The sequence below is a fragment of the Phodopus roborovskii genome, unplaced genomic scaffold (genome assembly GCF_943737965.1).
Source record: "Phodopus roborovskii unplaced genomic scaffold, PHOROB, whole genome shotgun sequence".
Classification (NCBI taxonomy): domain Eukaryota; kingdom Metazoa; phylum Chordata; class Mammalia; order Rodentia; family Cricetidae; genus Phodopus; species Phodopus roborovskii.
Genome location: NW_026126459.1, coordinates 22,517,047 through 22,536,855, shown reverse-complemented (window position 1 = coordinate 22,536,855; position 19,809 = coordinate 22,517,047). Strand labels below are relative to the sequence as shown.

The following is a 19,809-nucleotide window of genomic DNA, read 5'->3' as shown; positions in this document are numbered from 1 at the left end:
TATAATAATGAATTCAAATATTTTTTATCTCCCAACTATGTAAAACCTTTATACAAACATTTTAATCTCTCACACACACACACACACACACACACACACACACACACGTACACGCACGCGCATGCGTGCTGTTAAAACTTTATGAACACACAGACCCTGCCTGCTGCAATGGCAGACTGCAAGTGACTTAAGTGGGCTACCTTCTACTATCATTCATCTCTTTTGCACAACTTCTTTTAAAAACAGCCCATCTTAAAAGACTGTGAGGTCAGACCCCAGCCAATGGGGAAAAGGCACAGTCACCTCCTATATTAGAGTAAGAACCAAGTGACTTCCTGCCCTGATGTGCTTGCTCTTCCTCGTTTATGAATAGTGCACCCTCTTTTTTTTGTAATTAGTACGAGTATTTTGCCTGTATTTATATGTATCTACTTACCACATGTGTGCCTGATACCCATGAAGATCAGAAGATGTCAGATCCCTTGAAACTGGAGTTACAAATTGTTGTGAGCCATCATGTGGATGCTGGGGACTGAACCCAGATCCTCTACAAGAGCAGCCAGTGCTCACAATCTCTGAGCCATCTTTCCAGCCCCTATCACACCCTGGTAACCAAGAGTAAAACTGTATCTTGTTGAGACACTTTAACTGGAGTGGTGGTCTCTTTTGGGGGGACCCCAAATTTATTTCTATCATATATGCACATTCATACCTATTTTCCTATTTGTGTATAGGTCTTTCCCTTGTGTAAATACTTAGGCATGAGTTGCAGGGCCTGATAGTATTATGAACAACTTAAAAACAGTTGTCTGTTTTCCAAGGTACCGATTCTATTTTACATTCCCATCAACAATTTGAGTGTTTCTTCCCACTGTGCCCTTCAACACTCGGTATGGTTTTGCTTTCAACACCTGTCTCACCCTTATCAAAGCTGGTATCTTGTTTACAGTTTCCCCTTGCATTTCCCTACTACACTGACTAATGACACTGAGAATCTTTTTATGTCTGTATTTATACTTTTGATTTTATTTATTTTTTAGTATTTATTTTATTTCACATACATCTGTGTTTTGCCTGCATGTATGTCTATGCGAAGGTGTTAGGTCCCCTGAAACTGAAGTTACAGACAGGTGTGAGCTGCCATGTGGATGCTGGGAATTGAACTCAGGACCTCTGGAAGAGCAGCCACTATTCGTAACCACTGAGCCAACTCTCCAGCCCTTGTTATTTACACCTTTGAATATCTTCTTTGGTGACATGGTATTAGTATAATCAAATATTTGATCTTTTTAAAAAAAAGACATATTTGTTTTTGCTTTATGTGTATGGGTATTTTGCCTGAATGTTGGTCTGTGTACTGTGTACATAAAGTTCCTGCAGACACCAGAAGAGGACACTGGATCCTCTTGGACTGGAATTACAAGCAGTTGTAAATTGCCTTGTGGTCCCTAGGAAGTGAATCTAGGTCTTCTATAAGAGCAGCGGGTGCTTTTAACCATGGAGCCATCCTCACTCCCTTTTTTTTTTTTTTGAAGACAGGCGCTCTTACAAACGTCAGCCTTGAATGGGTTAAGGATTCAAGGATGGCTTGAATTCCTGATCTCTCTGTCTCTACTGCCTAAGGGCTAGGATAGATCACGAGCATGTGACACCACACCCAATGTGTGCCTTTCACATTTAAAGTTCCAGGTAAGCAGTGTACAGTTTGGGTCTTAGCGCAGCCTCCTCCAGTCAGGGTTTCTGTCATGCTGGCTATCCTGGAACTCTTTATGTAGACCAGGCTATCTTCTACCTCTGCCTACTTCTTCCTCCGGACTGCTGTGATTAACTAAACGTGTCACCACACCCAGCTTCCTTTCTTTCTATGTTAGGCAAGCTGGGAATGGGTGAATGGTGCCCACTCTGATGAAGGAGCTCGCTTATTTCATGTTCTGAATTGAGGAGGCGTCTTGGGCTTTTATTAACTAAATGAGTACAATCTAATCATCAGTGTGGTGAACTCAGAAAATGGAGAGGGATGGAAGGGGAAATAAGAGTGTCGATAAGGAGCTAGAATGGAGCAGCCAGGTTAGAACCCTAACATCATTCTTCAATGCTGTCACTAGGTGAGTCCCACCTCTCTGAGCCCCAACTGGCTTAGGTATGTTGGTGAAGGAGTTGGGGTGGGGAATTGGGATGTGTCCAGTGGTTGAATATGTCCAGTATGCACATAGGTCTAGATCTGATCCTTAGAAAGTGGGAGCTATTGAGAGAGGCTAAATTTAAAAAATATTTAAACATAGTCAAATTAAAAATAATTTATAAACTATAAGATGTTCTGAAATTGCTGGGCCGTGGTGGCGCATGCCTTTAATCCCATCACTCAAGAGACAGAAGAAGGTGGATCTCTGTGAGTTCGAGGCCAGCCTGGTCTACAGAGCAAGTTGCAGGACAGGCTCCAAAGCTACAGAGAAACCCTGTCTTGAAAAACAAACAAACAAACAAACAAACAAACAAACAAAAACAAAAGTGTTGATTGATCCTTGGAACAAAACTGACCATATCTTATTTAGTTATTCACTGGCTCTGATTTTAAAATCAAATGTTCTCTTAGGAAGTGTCTAGTCAGCCTTCTGATGTTATAACAAAATCCTTGAGATAATTAAGGTTATTTGGCTCACCATTTTGGAAATTCTAGGCCATGATCAAACAGCCCTTTTGTTTCCAAAGTGCTGAAGCAAAATCCTGAATCAGGGAAGCAGGAAGGGTGAGGAAAGGCCTGAAATTGCACAGCCCCCTTCAAGGGTACTCTCAGTTTATGTCCTGAGGACCCCATAAGGCCCTATCTCCCAAATGCTTCACGACCTCCCTGTGGTGCCACACTGCGGACCGGAACCTTCCACATATGGACCTTTGTGGAACCAAGGTCTAAACTACAACCTAAAATCATTTTCCCTAATTGCTTTTCTTCCTATTTTTTGCCATTAATATTTAGTTTGGGAACATAACATTTAATGATTAAAAAAAAAAAAACAGGTTAAGAAAAGAGGATAGCAGATAATGGATGAAATTGAGATACATGGCAGGAAGTTTAATCTTCTAATTCTTTGAGTCAAACTGATGATGTCACTGGAGGAAGAGAGTCAGTTGGAACCTGGTTTCTGGCAGTTACTAGAGGAGCTGTGGCTGAGCACAGGGTACCCAGGAACCTCCCTGGGCCTTAACCCCCAAAGCTGCCAGTATTGTGTGTTCAACCCTGTGTACAAGAGACACAGGGCATCTTGGGACTGAGAGAATTATCTGGAATGGAGAAGGACAACCCCCCACACTTGGTGACTCCCATATCAGTGAAGGCTATCATCTCAAAGATTGAGGCTGCCCAGCTAATTCGGACTCAGGAGGTAACCCCAGAGATGAGGAAACACCCTTCTATTAGGGTCTGATGTCATGTTTACACAAGATTCTAGCCTTTGGACCTTGGGGGTCCTGGGATACTTGACAATGTGTGTTTGCAGACAGATAAGTTCAGAGTGTCCACATCCTATGTTTAACTTCTGTAGAGTAGGCTGAGACCAACCATTCCTGTAAGGCAGGGCTGTAAGGTAACAGACCGTAGATAAGTGGGCAGAAGGCCCCTCCCTGGACAGTGTCTAGTGAGGGGTCCCAAAAGGCAGCGGGAGGGGGCAAATTTTAAAATTCAGACTCTGTGTTGACAGACTACCAGAATCCCCTAAGCCATGTCCCAGGAACACTTGGGGTGATGTCCAAAGGCTCAGACCACTTTGTATATGAGGCTCTATACAGTTGTGGCTCAGTCTCCGCCATCTCCACCTAAATCAGCACTTACAAGGAGCAGAATGGGGTAGTGGACATGGGACAGCCGAAGACACTTTTACTTATTTACTTATTTACTTATTTACTTATTTATTTATTTATTTATTTATTTACTTACTTACTTACTTATCTTGAGACAGGGTTTCTCTGTGGAGCTTTGGAGCCTGTCCTGGAATTAGCTCTGTAGACCAGGCTGGTCTCAAACTCACAGAGGTCCGCCTGCCTCTGCCTCCCGAGTGCTGGGACTAAAGGTGTGTGCCACCACTGCCCAGCAAAAGACACATCCTTGAACCTTTGATCAGAGTGGTTCTTTGGGATTTGATTTTGGAGTTTTTGTTTTGTTTTTCCCATGCTACCTCTGAGTCCTTGTGAAATTCCAGATGTCCCCAGCAAGTTCTGAAATTCTGATGGTGTGTTCACTGTGGATCTTTAGTGTCACTGAGCTTCATAATTAAAATGATAAGAGCTAGTGCTCTCTCTGTGTTCTGATCACAGTTCTGAACACTTTACAATATTAATTCATGCCATTCTCCTAAAAGCCTGTGACATTAAGTACTAGAATGAGTTCTACTTACCAGTGAGAAAACCCTGGGAGTTGAGCAACTTGTCTGAGACCATGTGGCTAGAGCATGGAGAACTGACCCCAGGTTCTAGACTCTTAACATCTGCCATCTGCTGTCCCCACCCCATATAGGATATTTCCACCCAGCTCTCAGACATCTTGGACAATGTCAATTGTGCTATCAATCGCTTCCAGGAAGAATTGGGGTATGATTTAAAAGAACGGACAAAACCTCACCAACCAGAGCAAAAAGGCAAGAAGAGATTCATCTTGCTGGAGAAAATTGCTTCTTTCTCCAAAGATGCTAAGGCTAAAGAGAAACACCTGTATGAGATCCTCCGTTGGCTGGGGGACTGGGGTGAGTCTGTAGGTTTGGGGTGGCTCTGAGAGCTGGTGCTTTCCACCAAGATGGTGGTCCCTGCTGACCCAGGCCTCTTTATTTATTTCTTTATTTATTTTGTTTGTTTATTTGTTTGTTTTTTGAGACAGGGTTTCTCTGTGGCTTTGGATCTTGTCCTGGAACTAGCTCTGTAGACCAGGCTGGCCTCAAACTCACAGAGATCCGCCTGCCCCTGCCTCCCTAGTGCTGGGATCAAAGGCATGTGCCACCAATGTCTAGCTAAGCCCAGGCTTTTCCTCTCTCCACCTAAGTCAGCACTTTCAGGGAAGGGAATGGAGGTAGTGCATGTGGACAGCAAAGGACACGTGTAACACCTCTTCAGTGTTACCTCTACAGTGATTCTACCACTCACATCACATCACAGCACACAGCCGCACTCCCCAGAAGGGCTGTATCAGTCAGATCTTTTTTGCTCAGACAAATACCTGAGGGGAAAAAAGGTCAAAGGGCTCATTCTGACTCCTGGCTTCGAAGCTGTCAGCGATGGTCTCTTGACCCTTTCACTTTAGGCTGGGGGCCAGACAAAATGTCATGGTGGCAGTGGGATTATGTATGGCAAAGGAGACTGCTCCACTCATGCAACAGGAAAGCAGAAAATAGGAAGAAGCCAGGGTCAAGATATACCATAGAAAGGCACACCCTCACTCTCTCCAATTGGGTCTTCTATCACCCTCACAACAGCCCACCAAAACTCTGAATTTATCAATGGAGTAATGTGATAGGTCAGAACCCTCACGTTCTGATAACTCTGGAATTTCCCTCCCCAGTGGTGTGCTTCCATTGATCCAGTCAAGCTTGACCACCGCCTATGGGGCTGGGAAGGTGGCCCAGTGGATAAGTGCCTAAGTTCAGACTCCCAGAACCAACACAAAAACCTCAGAGTGGCAGTATGTGCCTGTACCCTCAGCACTGGGAGGTGGAGAAAGGCAGATGGCAGCTAGCCTGGCAGAAATAGTAAAGTTCCAGGTTCAGTGAGAGTTGACACCGCACTGTAACCTCTGGGCTACACACATGTGCATGTTCACACACATGCAGACACGCATAGCAGCCTAGGCTACATAGTGAGACTCTACCTTGAGGCAGCAGACAAACAGAAGCACAAAGAAAGCTGCTCATTCTTCATCATCCACTTAGTGGTCCACATGTTAGATTATGCAACAGGCACAGGGTAAGGAGCCAGATATATGGCTGCACCTCACGCTTTGTCAACAATCTCTCATGTCTACAGAATTTCTGCATAGCAGACTTGTGCCAATTATTTCACAAGTATTACCCCATTCAATCCTTGCCCAACCCTTTCTCAGGGAAGGAGTGACCCTCCCAATAGCTAGTGTACACGAAACCAGTCTACCCTCTGGTCTGCTGCAACTCCCCTGCTGTAGGGCTCCATGGGAGGTCCCCAGAGGGTAGGCTGTTCTGGTGACACCCCACCCCATCCAGGTGACAGTCTGACCTACGAGGTTAAGAACAGGAAGAGTGTGGAGGAAGAGGAAGCTCTAGACGAATGGATCGAGGTGATGGAGAAAGTGTTGCCTCTCTCCCTCATGGCCACCAAAGGAGGCATCGAGTCTCTCATCTCTCTTTGCTCTACGCTCATTGAAGAACAAAAGAAAAGGGCACAAGGTAGGTCCCTGAAGCATCTAGGAGGAGAGGTGGGTGGGAGTGGGCTGGATGCCCTCTCAAGGGAGGAGATCTCAGGAGGGTCTGTAGGGGCTCCTGAGCCTCCTCTGTGACACACACGCAGCAGCAGACAGGGAAGCCAGGGTGCAGAGCTAGGGTGCAGGGCACATGCTGCTCACAAAGCTGTTCTGAGCCGCACTGTACTGGTTGATCTCCCAGGAGACCCTGGGTTCAATTAACTCCAGTCCCAGGGTGTCTGACGCCCTCTTCTGGTGTCTACCATGCATGCACATGGCACACAGACCAAATAACATTGACACCGTTAAAGTAAAAGATTTCAAAAAAATATTTTAAAGATATAGGTAAGAATGAGGTGAAAATGAGCCTTCAAGTGCTTCCTGGAGCTGTGGCCTCATGAGGGAGGGGGGTTCTGGGAAACAAGGCCCAAAGGCCAGGAAAGCTGTAATTTATAGGCAGAACTTGAAGAACATCCTTTTCTTGCTCTAAACTCAGCTGCCAAGCCAGGGTTTGGTAAGCTTCAGTTGGAAGTCCCTTTAGAGCCTTCCTGACTCTGGATTCTCCTAAGCTGGTCAGCCACCAGCCTGACAAAACCCTGAAATTTCATTCCTACCCACACTAGATTGACCTCCTGAGTTTTGTAGATGAGAGCCCTGAAGCTCAGAGAGCAGAAGGGAACACAGGAAAACTGGTGTCAAAACCCAGTCCCTTGATTTGGTTAGTTTTTCTCAGGGGCGTGGGCTTTGGAGGGAGACAGATTTCAGTTTGAATCCCACCTCTACCAGTTTTGGGCTGTATGGCTTTGGGCTTTTTGTTTTTATTTTGTTTTTCTGTGTAGACCAGGCAGGCTTTGAACTCACAGAGATCTGCCTGCCTCTGCCTCCTGAGTGCTGGGATTAAAGGCATGGCCCTTGGCATCTTTATCTCTATGAATCTGTTTCTTCATATGTAAAATGAAGAGGATATTATCTACTTTCAGGGTTGGGAAGAGATGTGCATGGGGTATGAAATGTCTGACACCAGCTTGGAATATTCCAAGCTTAATAAACAGTAGCTAACATCATCATTTCCATGGATTCTCTTGGACAAGTTCATTGCCATTATCAATTAAGTGACATTGAAGCTGGGTATGATGGTGCATACCCAGCTTCTCTCTGAGTTCAAGTCCAGCCTGGTCCACAGATGAGTTCTAGGACAGCCAGGGCTATATAGAAAAACCCTGTCTCAAAAGAAAAAAGAAATTAAGTGAAGTTGAATGTCACAGGAGGAAGAAATGGAAAACAGAGACTATCTGTCCCATAATCTTCACCACATTGTATCTTGAAGTATAGTTATTTGTACTTATTTTCTTTCCAGAGTGTAGATTTGTGTGGTGTGTTTGTGTATGCCAGAGATTAATATTTTCCTCAATCACCACCCACCTTATTTGTTTGAGCTATTCTTTCACTGAACCTAGAGCTTTCTAGTGAGTTAACTGGATGACCAGCAAGCCCAGGGATCCCTCATTTCTGCCTCTCCAGTAATGGGGAGATAGGTGTGTCCAGTGTGTCTGGCTTTTTATGCTGGTCTGGGGATCTAAACTTAGGCTCTTGTGTGTACACAGTAAGTGCTTCACCAACTGACCATCTCTCCACCTGACAGTGTAAACTCTTTTTTAAAAGATTCATTTATTTATTATGTACACAATGTAGGCCAGAAGAGGGCACCAGATCTCATTAGAGATGGTTGTGAGCCACCATGTGGTTGCTGCGAGTTGAACTCAGGACCTCTGGAAGAGCAGTTGGTGCTATTAACCTCTGAGCCATCTCTCCAGTCCCCAGCGTAAACTCTTAAAGAGCAAAAGCTATGTCTTTTTTTTTTTAATTTGTGAGGATTATTTATTAAGCACTTATTTTAGGACTTTACTTGGCCTCAAATGTGTGCACTCTAAGTTTGAAGAATTAGAATCTAAGGTTGTTCCCATTTCTCCAATGAGGAAACTACTAAGAATGAGGAGCTACTAGGCAATGCACCCAAGGCAAATGATGCAAATTAGACTTGGACTCAAGTAACTTGGTCTCAGAATTCTGAACCCCAGGGTCATATGCTAGATTGAGCTCAGTATCCCTTAAGCACCATATGCCCTCTTGCTCCACATCTAAAGCTAGCCATTGTCTACTCGCCAGTGATGTTTGAGAAGATGCTCCAAGATGATTATTCCATCATGCATGACTATGACCAGCCCTGGAAGAGCTGAGATCTGTCACCCTGGTGATATAGCACACACAGTCTGTGTTTACTGTATTTTCTTGGGATGAGGATCCAATGTGATCTCCCACATAAGCAAAGACAATTATTAAAACAGTAATAACCTGTGAATGGTTGTAATAGGTTCTCTATATGCACACCTCAGAGGTAACAGAAAAGGGACAGGAGAATTCTTAGTGAGCTTAAGGGGTTTTGGTAGTTGACATTACAATTCCAAACATGGATTTTGGAGCTGAGAAGGGGTAAGACTAGAAAAGTAACTGCTTGTGAGGAGTAGGTTGAACTTCATGCAGCCTGGCATCTAGTCCAGGTACTGCACAGTTGGTAGACCTAAGACTAAGCCTGAGGCCATCTCAGGCCCTTCGGGGTGTCTCCTCCTAACACCTTTTGGGCTCACAGTGCCAGCTCCTTACTCTTGCCCATCCCAAAGAGGGGTGGGTAAGAATTCTCGCTCGTCAGGGTCTGGAGAGTCAGTATATCTCTTTCCTCATGAGCTTGCTGTCTCTCTATGAGAGTTTGCTGCCTTTCTCCTCTCCATCTCTTCCAGTGTCCAAACATAACTTCTGGCAGAACTGGCGGGAGAAAAGCCCACAAAAGTCCTTGCTCCTCCCTCAGCCGCTGAGCCCAGAGCAGATGCTCCAAGACAAGAACATCACCTGTACAAAGGTCTCAGAGGTGAAATCCATGCTGCAGGAGCTCCTAGACTCCACCATGTTCAACAGAGGGGAGATCAAGGCCATCAGGTACATGTCCACTGTGGTGGAGAACCTTAACAAGGCCTTGATCCTCCAGCACAACGAAAACAAGAGTCTGGAGATAAAATACAGATATCTTCAGGGGGAGATGACCAAGGAGCTCAGCAGCCAGAGACTCTACTTCGAAAAATCCATCCAAGTCCTTGAGAGCAAAAGGGATGCCCTGATAAAACAAGTGGAGGTCCTAGGGGGTAAATACCATGACCTCCTCATGATAAAGCAAGCCCTGGAATTCCAGCTCAAGATGGTTCAGACTATCAGTGGTCCAGGAGAACCAGCTGAAGCTTTTGTGGATGCCCCAGAACTCCTTAAGAAAGAGGCCCTTCCAGAGAAGGATACCACCCTGGGAGAACCCCACCAGAAGCTCAAGGAGGAACAGCTGTTTTCACCACTTTCCTCAAGTCACCTGACCAAGGCCTGGGATAGCAGCACCACACCAGTGCAACAGCCACTCTCCACCACGGCCACAGATTCAAGGACTGAAGATGTGTTCACTGGCCACACTGAGCACCTTGAGCCTGTGCTGCTGCACTCAGAGCCCCCCCAGTTCCCTAAACGATGGGAAAAACTGGTTGAAGAGGCCCCAGAACACGAAGGTAAAGGCCAGGAGGACCACTTCCAGGAGAAGGACGAAGTCCAACACAAGTCCTTTCCTGGCAAGGGTCTGTCCCCAGGGAGCTCCAGGAAGATGCTATTGGAGAGCCACATGGAACACTGGGAGGAAGAACTCAGCTGGGAGACAAGGAGGCAGCAGTGGGTGCAGGAAGAGGAGATGTGGCTCCAGCGGCAGAAGAAGTGGGCCCTGCTGGAACAGGAGCACCAGGAGAAGGTGCGGCAGTGGGAGGCAGAGGCAGCTGCCAGGCAGCAGTGGCAGAGACTCACCCAGCCAGAAGAGGAGACACGGGGCCCCAGGAGGGCCTCCGGGGAGCAGAAAGGAAGTTCGGAGAAGCTGATCTTCATGCCCACCAGCCGGTGGAGGAACCTGGAGAAGTCAGAACCATCATCAGCGCCTCCCCCGTGCCGGGCACAGTCTGCACGCCAAAGCAGGAGGTCACATTTGCCCATGTCTGCACACACCCAGCAGCCTGGCCAGGGAAAACAGAGGACCCTGAACTCAGCTGAGTTGATACAAACACCACGGACCCGCCAGGTTTCTGCTAAACCCAAGAAATGTGCTTCCTTACCCATCACTGGAACATCCATCCGAAGGGTGAGCCGGCCCTCTTTGCAGAAAGCCCCAGGAACCTTTAAGGACAAGGTGTACCATATAAACATGGAGGGCCAGATGAGAAACCTGCAGATCTTGGGGAATTCAGAATCAGAGCTGGCACTGCCACAACACCTACGCAGCAAGGCCCTAGAGGTCACTGCCATCGCCATGGAGCTGAGTGTCCTCAGGCTGCAGTGCCTGTGCAGGAAGTACATTCACTACAGACGCTTCCAGAGCCTCCGGTAGGTGCCTAGCAAACAGCCAGCATCCACCCGGCACCCACCTATACCCACACAGCAGACACCCAGAATCCACCCATAACCACTGCAAAACAGGGTAGAGCCAAAACCCAGGGGACAGATATGAAGGAATGTGGGAAGGAAAATCATGAGGGGACTCCCCCAGGTCTCCTGGGAAAGGGGACTAACAAAGGCTGTTTGGTGTCAGGCCTTGGGCAACACTAGAAGGTGTAGGAGGTACACGTCTATATGTTGTTTCCTTACAGTGGGTTTTCCCTCCAAACCTACTCTCCCTATCTCCAACCTTTATCTTCTGTCCTTTACTCAATATATTCCCTACCATTTGCTTGAATTTTCCATTCCAGGCCTGGGGTTCCTCCCCTCATGCCACCTTCCACCTTCCTGCTCCTTCTCATAGACCCCTTCCTCTTTTTCCTCTCAAGAATGAACAAAGTAGAGGCCTCTCTCTAGTCAACCGACTTGGAGGAAAGAGGAAGCCCCTCCACCAGCTAAGTCACTTCTCCCTCTTCCCAGACAAGAAGTCATCAAACACATAGGAGCCATTCGACACATGAGGGTCACCTATAAGGCCCAGAACCTCTATGTGTTCCTGGAAAACATCGACCGCCAGCAGAGCCTCAGGCTGCAGGCCTGGACAGACAAGCAGAAGGACCTGGAAGAGAAGCATCGGGAATGCCTACATACCATGGTGACCATGTTCCCTAAGGTGGGGACATCAGAGAATATGGGCTGGAGTATGAGGGAGGGGCACTGTCCCGTGTGTGAATACAGGGGGGTGTGTGAGGAGGGGGCCCTTTCCAAAACTGTAGAAAGGAAGGTTCCTCAGGCCGGGGGAGCTGAGCTCTGCAGTTTCTCCTCGGAATTGGGATTCTCCCTGTTCCCTTCAGCTCTGGCTGCCATCCAGACAAGGGGTCCCCTCACCTCCTTGCAGAGGCCCAGCTTTGCCCTGGCCTTACAGAGTCTTCTTGTTTTACTAGAGTCCTTCTTTCAGGCACTTCTTGACAAAGAATGCAGTGAAGGGTAAATGATGAGAGACCGTGGCGATCTCAAAGTGTCTCTCTTTAAAATCTGTTTCATTTGGTATGCTCGTGTGTGTGTGTGTGTGTGTGTGTGTGTGTGTGTGTGTGTGCCCCATTCCACTGGGTTCTGGGGTCAGCTGTCTTTTGTGACAAGCACCTTCACAGCCACTGTGTAGGCCTTGACAGTGTCTTTGCCAAGGTCTGTCTTAACTTGTAGTTGATAGGCTGTCTCCTTACAGAAGCCAAAAGTAGGCTTCATTCCTCCCCCTCCCCCCCCCATCTTTGCAGGCACCACTCCAGGACTTTTCCGTTCTGATGCTGCTTAGAGCCCCAGATCATCCTGAGTCCTGCTTCTCATTTTCCTTCTCTTGGCTGACAGGAGCTCTCTGTGTCTACATAGTTTCTCAATATCATGATGTGCCTGGTACAGGCCTGTTTCTGTTGACTTTACTGAGCATTTACTCAACCATTTCAATTTAGAAACTTAAGTCCTTTGGTTCTAGCACATTTTCTTAAATTATACCATAGTTCAAGTGTGATCTGCTGGCCCTGGAGACTCCGGCACAGCTAACCTGTGACCTATATGTCCCCAGCAGGGCTATAAATGAGGCCCAACAAGTCATAATGCTAATTAAAACATTTGGAGAGCCCTTTATTTTGGTTTTTCAACACAGGGTTTCTTTGTGTATAGTCCTGGCTGTCCTGGAACTCACTCTGTAGACCACTGGCCTCACACTCAGAGATCCACCTGCCTCTGCCTCCCAAGTGCTGGGATTACAGGTGTGCACCACCACCCAGCTAGAGAGCCTCTTTGTGTGTGTGTGTGGGGGGGGGGTTCCAGAGTGTAATTTTTGTCATGTCACAGTATCAAAAGGCTGGACATGCCTACTTGGTTCTATACTTTTCCAGGGGCTTTGATAAAAGGTATTAATGTGTTTGTTTACAATGAATTTTATTGTGCATGTTTAAAGTATAGTACATAGGATGAAATAAGGTAACTCTGTTGTAAAATGGTTACTGCAGTAAAACAGATCAATATATCCATTGAAGTAAGATAGAAATAGAAAATTATGGAGACACAGGAAGGAAAAAGAGGGTTCCCGACCTAGAGTCTGACTGAAGTCCAGATTCAAGATTCCAGTGCAACAAATGTTTTGTCCATTCCCGGCTGTAACCCTGAAGTTTTCTAGGAATCTCACCAAAAAGCCTGCTGCAATCTCAGTGGCTCTGGTTTGCCTCAATGCATTATCATCCTGCCAAGGAACTGCTGAATCCAACCTATAATCTCACTCACTAAACATGGGGTGAGGGGTGTTCTTAGCAACTCTTTGAGATATAACGTGAGAGTCACCAGAATGGCTAATGCTAGGACTTAATTGAAACTTTCCCTTGAAAAGTTCGTGTGCTTCCTGGGTATATCTAATTCTTTCTCTGAGCACCTCCTTCTCTTAACTCCTATGCTTAAAATCTACATTTAAAATGTCTTTTAATAAACTGACTCTTTGAGAAGCCACATCCATGCTTTTGAGTATGGTTTATTTTCCCTTTTCTTTTCTTGAATGTCTTCCTTTTCTTTTCTTTTTCTTTTTTTTTCAAGACAAGATTTCTCTGTTAGGCCTGGCTGTCTTGGAACTTACTCTGTAGACCAGACTGGTCTTGAACTCACAGATCTGCCTGCCTCTGCCTCCAGAGTATTGGCATTTTTTTTTTTTTTTTAAGAAAACTTAACCCTGCTCATACTGGCTAGTTCTGAAATTCTTGTCTGTGTTGAAGTCACCAATCCTCCATTTGCCTAAGTCAAAATCCCCCCCAAAAATGAAGGTAACTCTTCAGGCTGCTGAGGATGACAGAGTGGCGCTATGCTTCTGACCCCCACCCAGGGACATTTCATTTCATGTAGTGGCCATTTTTCCCTCTGTGGCAAAAGTAGCTATAATCTACCTGGTTGGCAAAAATCCTAAATGCAATCCGCCATTGTTAACTATAGCCTCACACAATACTTATCTTTTTTGTTACTGGAGTCTTGGGGTACAAGCCTGGTCTCTGGCAATGCTAACAAGCTGGGATCAATTGCCCGTGCTTGAGATGCCAATGAAAGAGAAAGTAACAGTGAAAAGCAGACAGGTTTGTCCCTTGTGACCATAGTTGGGGAGAAGGACTAGTAAAAGGGTCTAATGATGTGTGTCTGGGGCACTGTCATGGGGTTTAAACAGAGAGGAGAGGTCTATAGAATTAGAGTTTCTAATCAAGATGTGGTCCCATCATCCTGCAAGCTGTCAGCATCGTGTGAAGTCCCCTCCCAGCAGGGAAGCTCCGCCTTGGGGAGCACCAGAGCTTTAGCTTTCCCTTTCCCCTTGCACAAGGTTCCTGGGGATTCCAATTCCTTGGGAACCATTTTTCAAGAACCTGGTTAAAGAGGTGGGGCACAAGCGTCCTCTTTAGAGCATCTTGGTCCCTGCAAGAGCAATCACAACTGCAGCTACGCACTCACCCCAACTTTGTAACTACCGCTTTATTTTTTACCTCTGTGTGTTTGGATTTTTCTCTTTTAGATTCCACATATAAATGTGAGACTGTGCAATATTTTCTTCCTGCATCTGGCTTATTTCACTTAGCATGCATGTTGTAGTAAATAGTAGGAGCCCCTCTTTGGAGGGGCTGGGCTACACCAGAAAAGAGGTAATCTGAAATTAATCAATGGTGTAGACAGAAGAGATCCCTTGTAACTTTGTGAAGATGGAGATTTGGTTGTAACCATTATGGAAGCTCCTTAACAAATTGAAAATGGAAGCCAGGCGTGGTGGCACATGCCTTTAATCCCAGCACTAGAGCAGCAGATGCAAGCGGATCTCTGTGAGTTAGAGGCCAATCTGGTATACAGAACTAGTTCCAGGACCAGATTCAAAGCTACACAGAGAAACCCTATCTAGAAAAAACAAACAAACAAAGAAAAAAAAGAAAAAGAAAAAAAAAAAAAGAAATAAGAAAGAAATTGAAAATGAATCTCTACAGGGTCTAGCCTTCTTGTTACAATCTGAGTTTAAATGTTCCCCATAGGCTCCTGTTTTGAATTTTCAGTGTCCAGTCTGGTATCGCTATTTTGAAGGCCTTGGAGTCTTTAGGAAGTGGGGTCAGGCTAGAGGGCATAGGTCATTAGCGTTGGACCTTGAGGGTTATGCTCACCCCTGATTCTGGTGTAGCTCTCTGCCTTCTGTCTCACCTATGTGAAACAATGACTGATGGGCTGAGATCTCCCTGAAACCTGGAGACAAAACACTGTATGCACAAGGGAAATGAAATCAGTGCAACAATCTTTATAAGGGATGAGATATGGAAATGACTTGCTATGCTGCTGCATGTCTGAAATCCTAGCATTTGGACTGCTAAGCACAAAGTGAACTAATGAGGGCAGTAAGATGGCTCAGAGGTGAAGGCACTTGGCACACAAGTTTAACAACCTCAATTTGATCCCTGGAACGCACATAAAGGTGGAAAGAGAACAAACTCCATGAAGTTGTTGTCTTCTGACCGTCACATGTAGTCCACGGGCACTCACAGGTGCACACGAATTAATAATAGTAAATAACATTTGAAAGGAATACTGAACTATGATGCAGTCTTTTTTAAAAAGGCAAGTGTCTGTGTAAATAATCCTGTGACACTCCCCATCCCCATGCCCAGCTTCACAAACGGGTGTGAGTGCAAGGCTACTCTGCTTCAGACCCTGCCTGTGAGGGCTGTAGGTTTCTACTGCCTGGCTTTGTTCAGTTTTCTTTCTTCTGTTTTGCCCATTGTCCAGATTCTTTACAACAAAGGAGAAAGTAGGAACTACCCTAGCAAATAAGAATTGAAGGACTTCCAAGGAAAGTGTCATGCTAGGGACCTGGTATATAGGCAAAGGACCTCAGCCTCTCCTCAACCCAGAGCCCGGCAGGGTCAGTGACAATCAGGCAAGACTTCCTCCCATCCCAAAAAGGCCTCCCTTCCCATCTTCCTGATGCCTTCTGCTGGCTCCTCTAGTTCAAGCAAGAGTGGAGCATCCACCTAAATGTCCCTGTGGTCAACTCTGCAAAGCCAGGAAAATGCAAGTCACCTCCAGTCTTACTCCAGAGAGTCCGGTCCAGTGGTGTCACCAACAAGCAGTCCCCTCCACCCAAGCAGCACTGGGAATCTGCGCCCCTGTGGATAGCCGGGTAGGTGTTGGCTGGCTGAGGGAAGGCCAGTAAGGGGCAGGTGGCCTGGGGAAGCAACAGCAATTGAGGACACAGGCAAATGTCACTTCACTAGCTTCAAGGCCTGTCTGCTCAGCTTGCCCTGACAGGCTCTGGACTCAGATCCAGAGATAGAATGTGTATGGCAATATGTGGTTTTGGGGAAGAGGTAGCTTGACTGACTCTGAGAAAATACAAGGGAAAACCTACATTTCTATTCTGGGCATATTGACCCAGTATCTACCATTGGTCTGTCTATGTAAACAAGCCCAATTATTCCCACCATGTGGCCTCCAGGCTCAGACATGTTGAGACTCTGGGCAGCCAAGATGATGCACATGGACACCTACCCCAATGGGACTTGGTTCACATTGACGCCTACCCCAATGGGACCCACTCAGAGCTTCAGTCCCAGGGCATGTGCCCAAAAGTGGAGCCTTGGAAACTAAAACGTAGAGCCTAACCAGGCAATGATGGCACACCTTTAATCCCAGTACTCGGAGGCAGAAGCAGATGAATCTCTGTGAGCTGGAGGCCAGCCTGGTCTACAGAGTGAGTTCCAGGACAGAGAAACCCTGTCTTGAAAAAAAAAAAAAAAAAAGACATAGAGCCTGTACTAGGGAGCTAAGTATGACACAGAGGCCTGTGTCTTGGACAGTGTGGCTCCTCAGCCTATTTCTATATCTCTTTGTCTCTGTTGATATTGTCTGTCCTCCCACTCCTAGCCAACAAGGGAACCAGATGGAAGCCATATGGAAGACTGATGTGGCCTCTTCTAGTCACCCAATAGAAAAGAAGACTCCTGCAAGCCTGCCCTGGGACCAACTAGGGGGCTACCCGGATATCCCCAGGCTATTGGCTATGGATGAGCATCCCTCCCACCACAGAAACTTGATGTCCTTCAAGACTCGGTAAGGATCAAGGGTGGGGATGTAACCTGTCTTCAAGGAGACCTACCTGTCCATCTAGACACACTGGTTCTACCCAGCAGCTCAGGCACTTTTTTTTCCAAATACTAGTCCTGAACTCAGTTATTGTACCACAGCAGAAAAGAAACACCTCTCTGTCTCATCCATTCACTGGCCATCAGCTTGGGTCCTAAGACAATACTACTCCAGTTTCTCATGGACTTCCCGTAGTACTTAGATAGCCCTGTGGGTTTTGCCCTTGCACATGTTCCTTGGTTTTACATGGCTTTCTCAGATGCCCTAGCTTGCCCTTAGTCTAGCGTTGTTCTAGATGTAGAGAAACGGGTGGAAGGACAAAGAGACTGAGAGAAACCAAGAACTGTATGATAGACCTAAGACTTGGGCCTGAGCCCATCTTTGGGTTTTCATTTCTTACCTGCCTTAAAGAACTGTCACTGGGGAGAGTAACTGAGGACCCGGTATGTGGATGCAGATCTATATCCCATCACTCAGGAGGCTCAGACAGCAAGACCTCCAGTTTAAGTCTAGCCTGGAACAGCAGCAGAGTGAAGAGCAGCAGGACTCAGGACCCAGTGGGCTAGCAGAAGGCTTTTCTGGTGAGAAAACACTATCTCCTTTGTCTCTCTTGGTTTGAAGACATATCATTGAAGACTCAAGACTCTTTCAAAGGACCTATGAGGTTTATCTCATCTACTGCTAGTGCACCTGACTTTATCCCAAGAAATATCTGTAACAAAGAGATGCCATAAGGGGGTCCTGATCAGTGAGGCCCTCCTCTAGTGGTATCCCTGATTACAAGCTCCTTCTGTCTGTCTCTGCACTCCTGATATTGCCCTGGCTTTGCCCAGTCTCTGGAGGAATATGAGACCCACCCCTTTGTTCTTTCCATGTATAAATGCCTGGGTAAACATTCGGTGTACATACTATACTTGACTCTGGCATGTGGGGCATTAAGGTCTTTCTGAAAATGAAAGTCAATAGTGGCTGGGGTGATGACTCTGTCTAGGTAGCACAGATACACACATATAAGGACCTGAGCTCAGATCTCCAGAACCTACATAAAATGCTAGGCATGGCTGCACACAGCTGTAATCCCAGCACCAGGAGGTAGAGACAGATAGGTCCCTGGAGCTCACTAACCAGCTTAACTAACCTAGTCAAATTGATGAGCTCCAGGTTCAGTGAGAGACCCTGCCTCAAAACATAAAAGCAGAGAACAACTGAAGATACCAATGTCAACCTCTGGCCTCCCCATGTACTCACACACATGTAACACACATATATCCTCACACCCACATGAGCATGTACATCTCCCACAAAGAAAGAGGTTGACGGAGATACTCACAGTGAACAACACCCAACAGAAGCTTCCCTTCCCCCCTTTTTTTCTCTCATCTTTTGCTCACACTCTGTGGTATAATGCAAAATTCTAAGATCCCTTTCATGCCTCATGAAGAGCTGTTCCACCCACCCCTGAGCCTCTACTGGGATCTCAGCCGCAGGCTGAAGCACTTATCAAAATATTGTTCTCAGCAAAGACAGCTTTCTCTCTTTGTAAGAGACTTTAGGTGAATACAATTTTCTTCCCCCTCTTACAAGTCTACAGGAGTTTATTCGACTTATCACAGTTCCAGTACACATTTGCACCCTAGGCTGGATCTGCCTGTGTCTTTGTATGTTCCTGTGTTGTGCCAAGATGCCAAGATGGTGTCCTTCAAAACCTCACAGGCCCACTTCTCTGAGGTCTCTGCTTTGTCTGACTAATAGACAGAGGGCTCCTGGGCTGTCTGATTGGCAGGGTAAGGGCAGCTGTGTCTGCACACACCACTGCTTTCTGCAGTTTGTGAAGCTCTTAAAGGCCCTGCCCTCCCTTGCTCAGAGCCACTCCTGCACAGCCACGTTCATGCTGCTCTCATGCCTGCCTACCAAGAAGTCTTGAAGCCCAGACTTCCAAGGCTTAGAATTTGGTATCTGAGAAAGAGATCAGATCAGATTGGGGAGGGGGGAATAGTGAATAACACATAAGATTGAAAGGAAGGGAGAGGAAACGCCCTGTGAAGTAAGACAAGGCATGGACTCAAAAGAGGAAAGGCTGAGCCTCTAAGGCTGGGCATAAATGTCTCAGTAAGCAGCTCTACATTCATGTCCAGCCTGAGCCACCATCTGGAATTGTCCTGCTCTGGGAGGGCTGCACTGGCTTCGTCTCAGTTGCTAATAACTTGTAACCGTGCCAGCTCTTTCAGTGCCTCGGTGATCCAAAGAAAAGAATTCCAGGAACCCTCAGAGGCAGCTGAGCTTGTCCGAAAAATGTCCAGCCAGTCACTCCCTGGACCCCTACAAAGCCAGAAGGATGGGGTAGCTCCAGCTCTAGCTCCCACTCCAACCCTTAGTGAGTCTTCAACTTCTGGGTCACTGAAAACCTCACAGGGACTTTTTCCAAATGCAGATTCCCAGCTGGGCTTTGACGAGCTGTCCTAGAACTTTGAGGAACACTATTTTTTTTTTCTTTAGTCCCCAAACTGTTAGTTTTTAATAAAAAATAATTTGGTTCAGTCTTCTGTTTCATTTCGGAAAGCCACGACCCCAGAACCTCATCTTTGGAACCAGGCCCAAGGCCATCTGACAATAAGCCAGGCATCAGTCAGAGGCTTGCCCAAGTTGGGTCTATGACTTTGGGGGCCAGATGGCCTTTATTGGTGCCTGGATAGAAGTTCTATTTAATCAAACACAAATAAGTCATATTCAAGTGATTAGTAGGATAGTTC

The 19,809-nt window shown here is 46.4% G+C and overlaps 1 protein-coding gene across 1 annotated transcript; it reads left to right on the top strand.

Moving 5' to 3' along the window:
* The first annotated feature begins 3,139 nt into the window (after window positions 1-3,139).
* On the top strand, window positions 3,140-19,596 carry Fam186b (family with sequence similarity 186 member B). Its single transcript, XM_051189858.1, has 8 exons — window positions 3,140-3,380; window positions 4,508-4,733; window positions 6,216-6,398; window positions 9,208-10,867; window positions 11,399-11,591; window positions 15,925-16,097; window positions 16,841-17,026; window positions 19,279-19,596. The coding sequence occupies exons 1-8, from the start codon at window positions 3,285-3,287 to the stop codon at window positions 19,520-19,522; spliced, it is 2,961 nt and encodes a 986-aa protein (XP_051045815.1). The 5' UTR covers window positions 3,140-3,284; the 3' UTR covers window positions 19,523-19,596.
* Window positions 19,597-19,809: the final 213 nt, after the last annotated feature.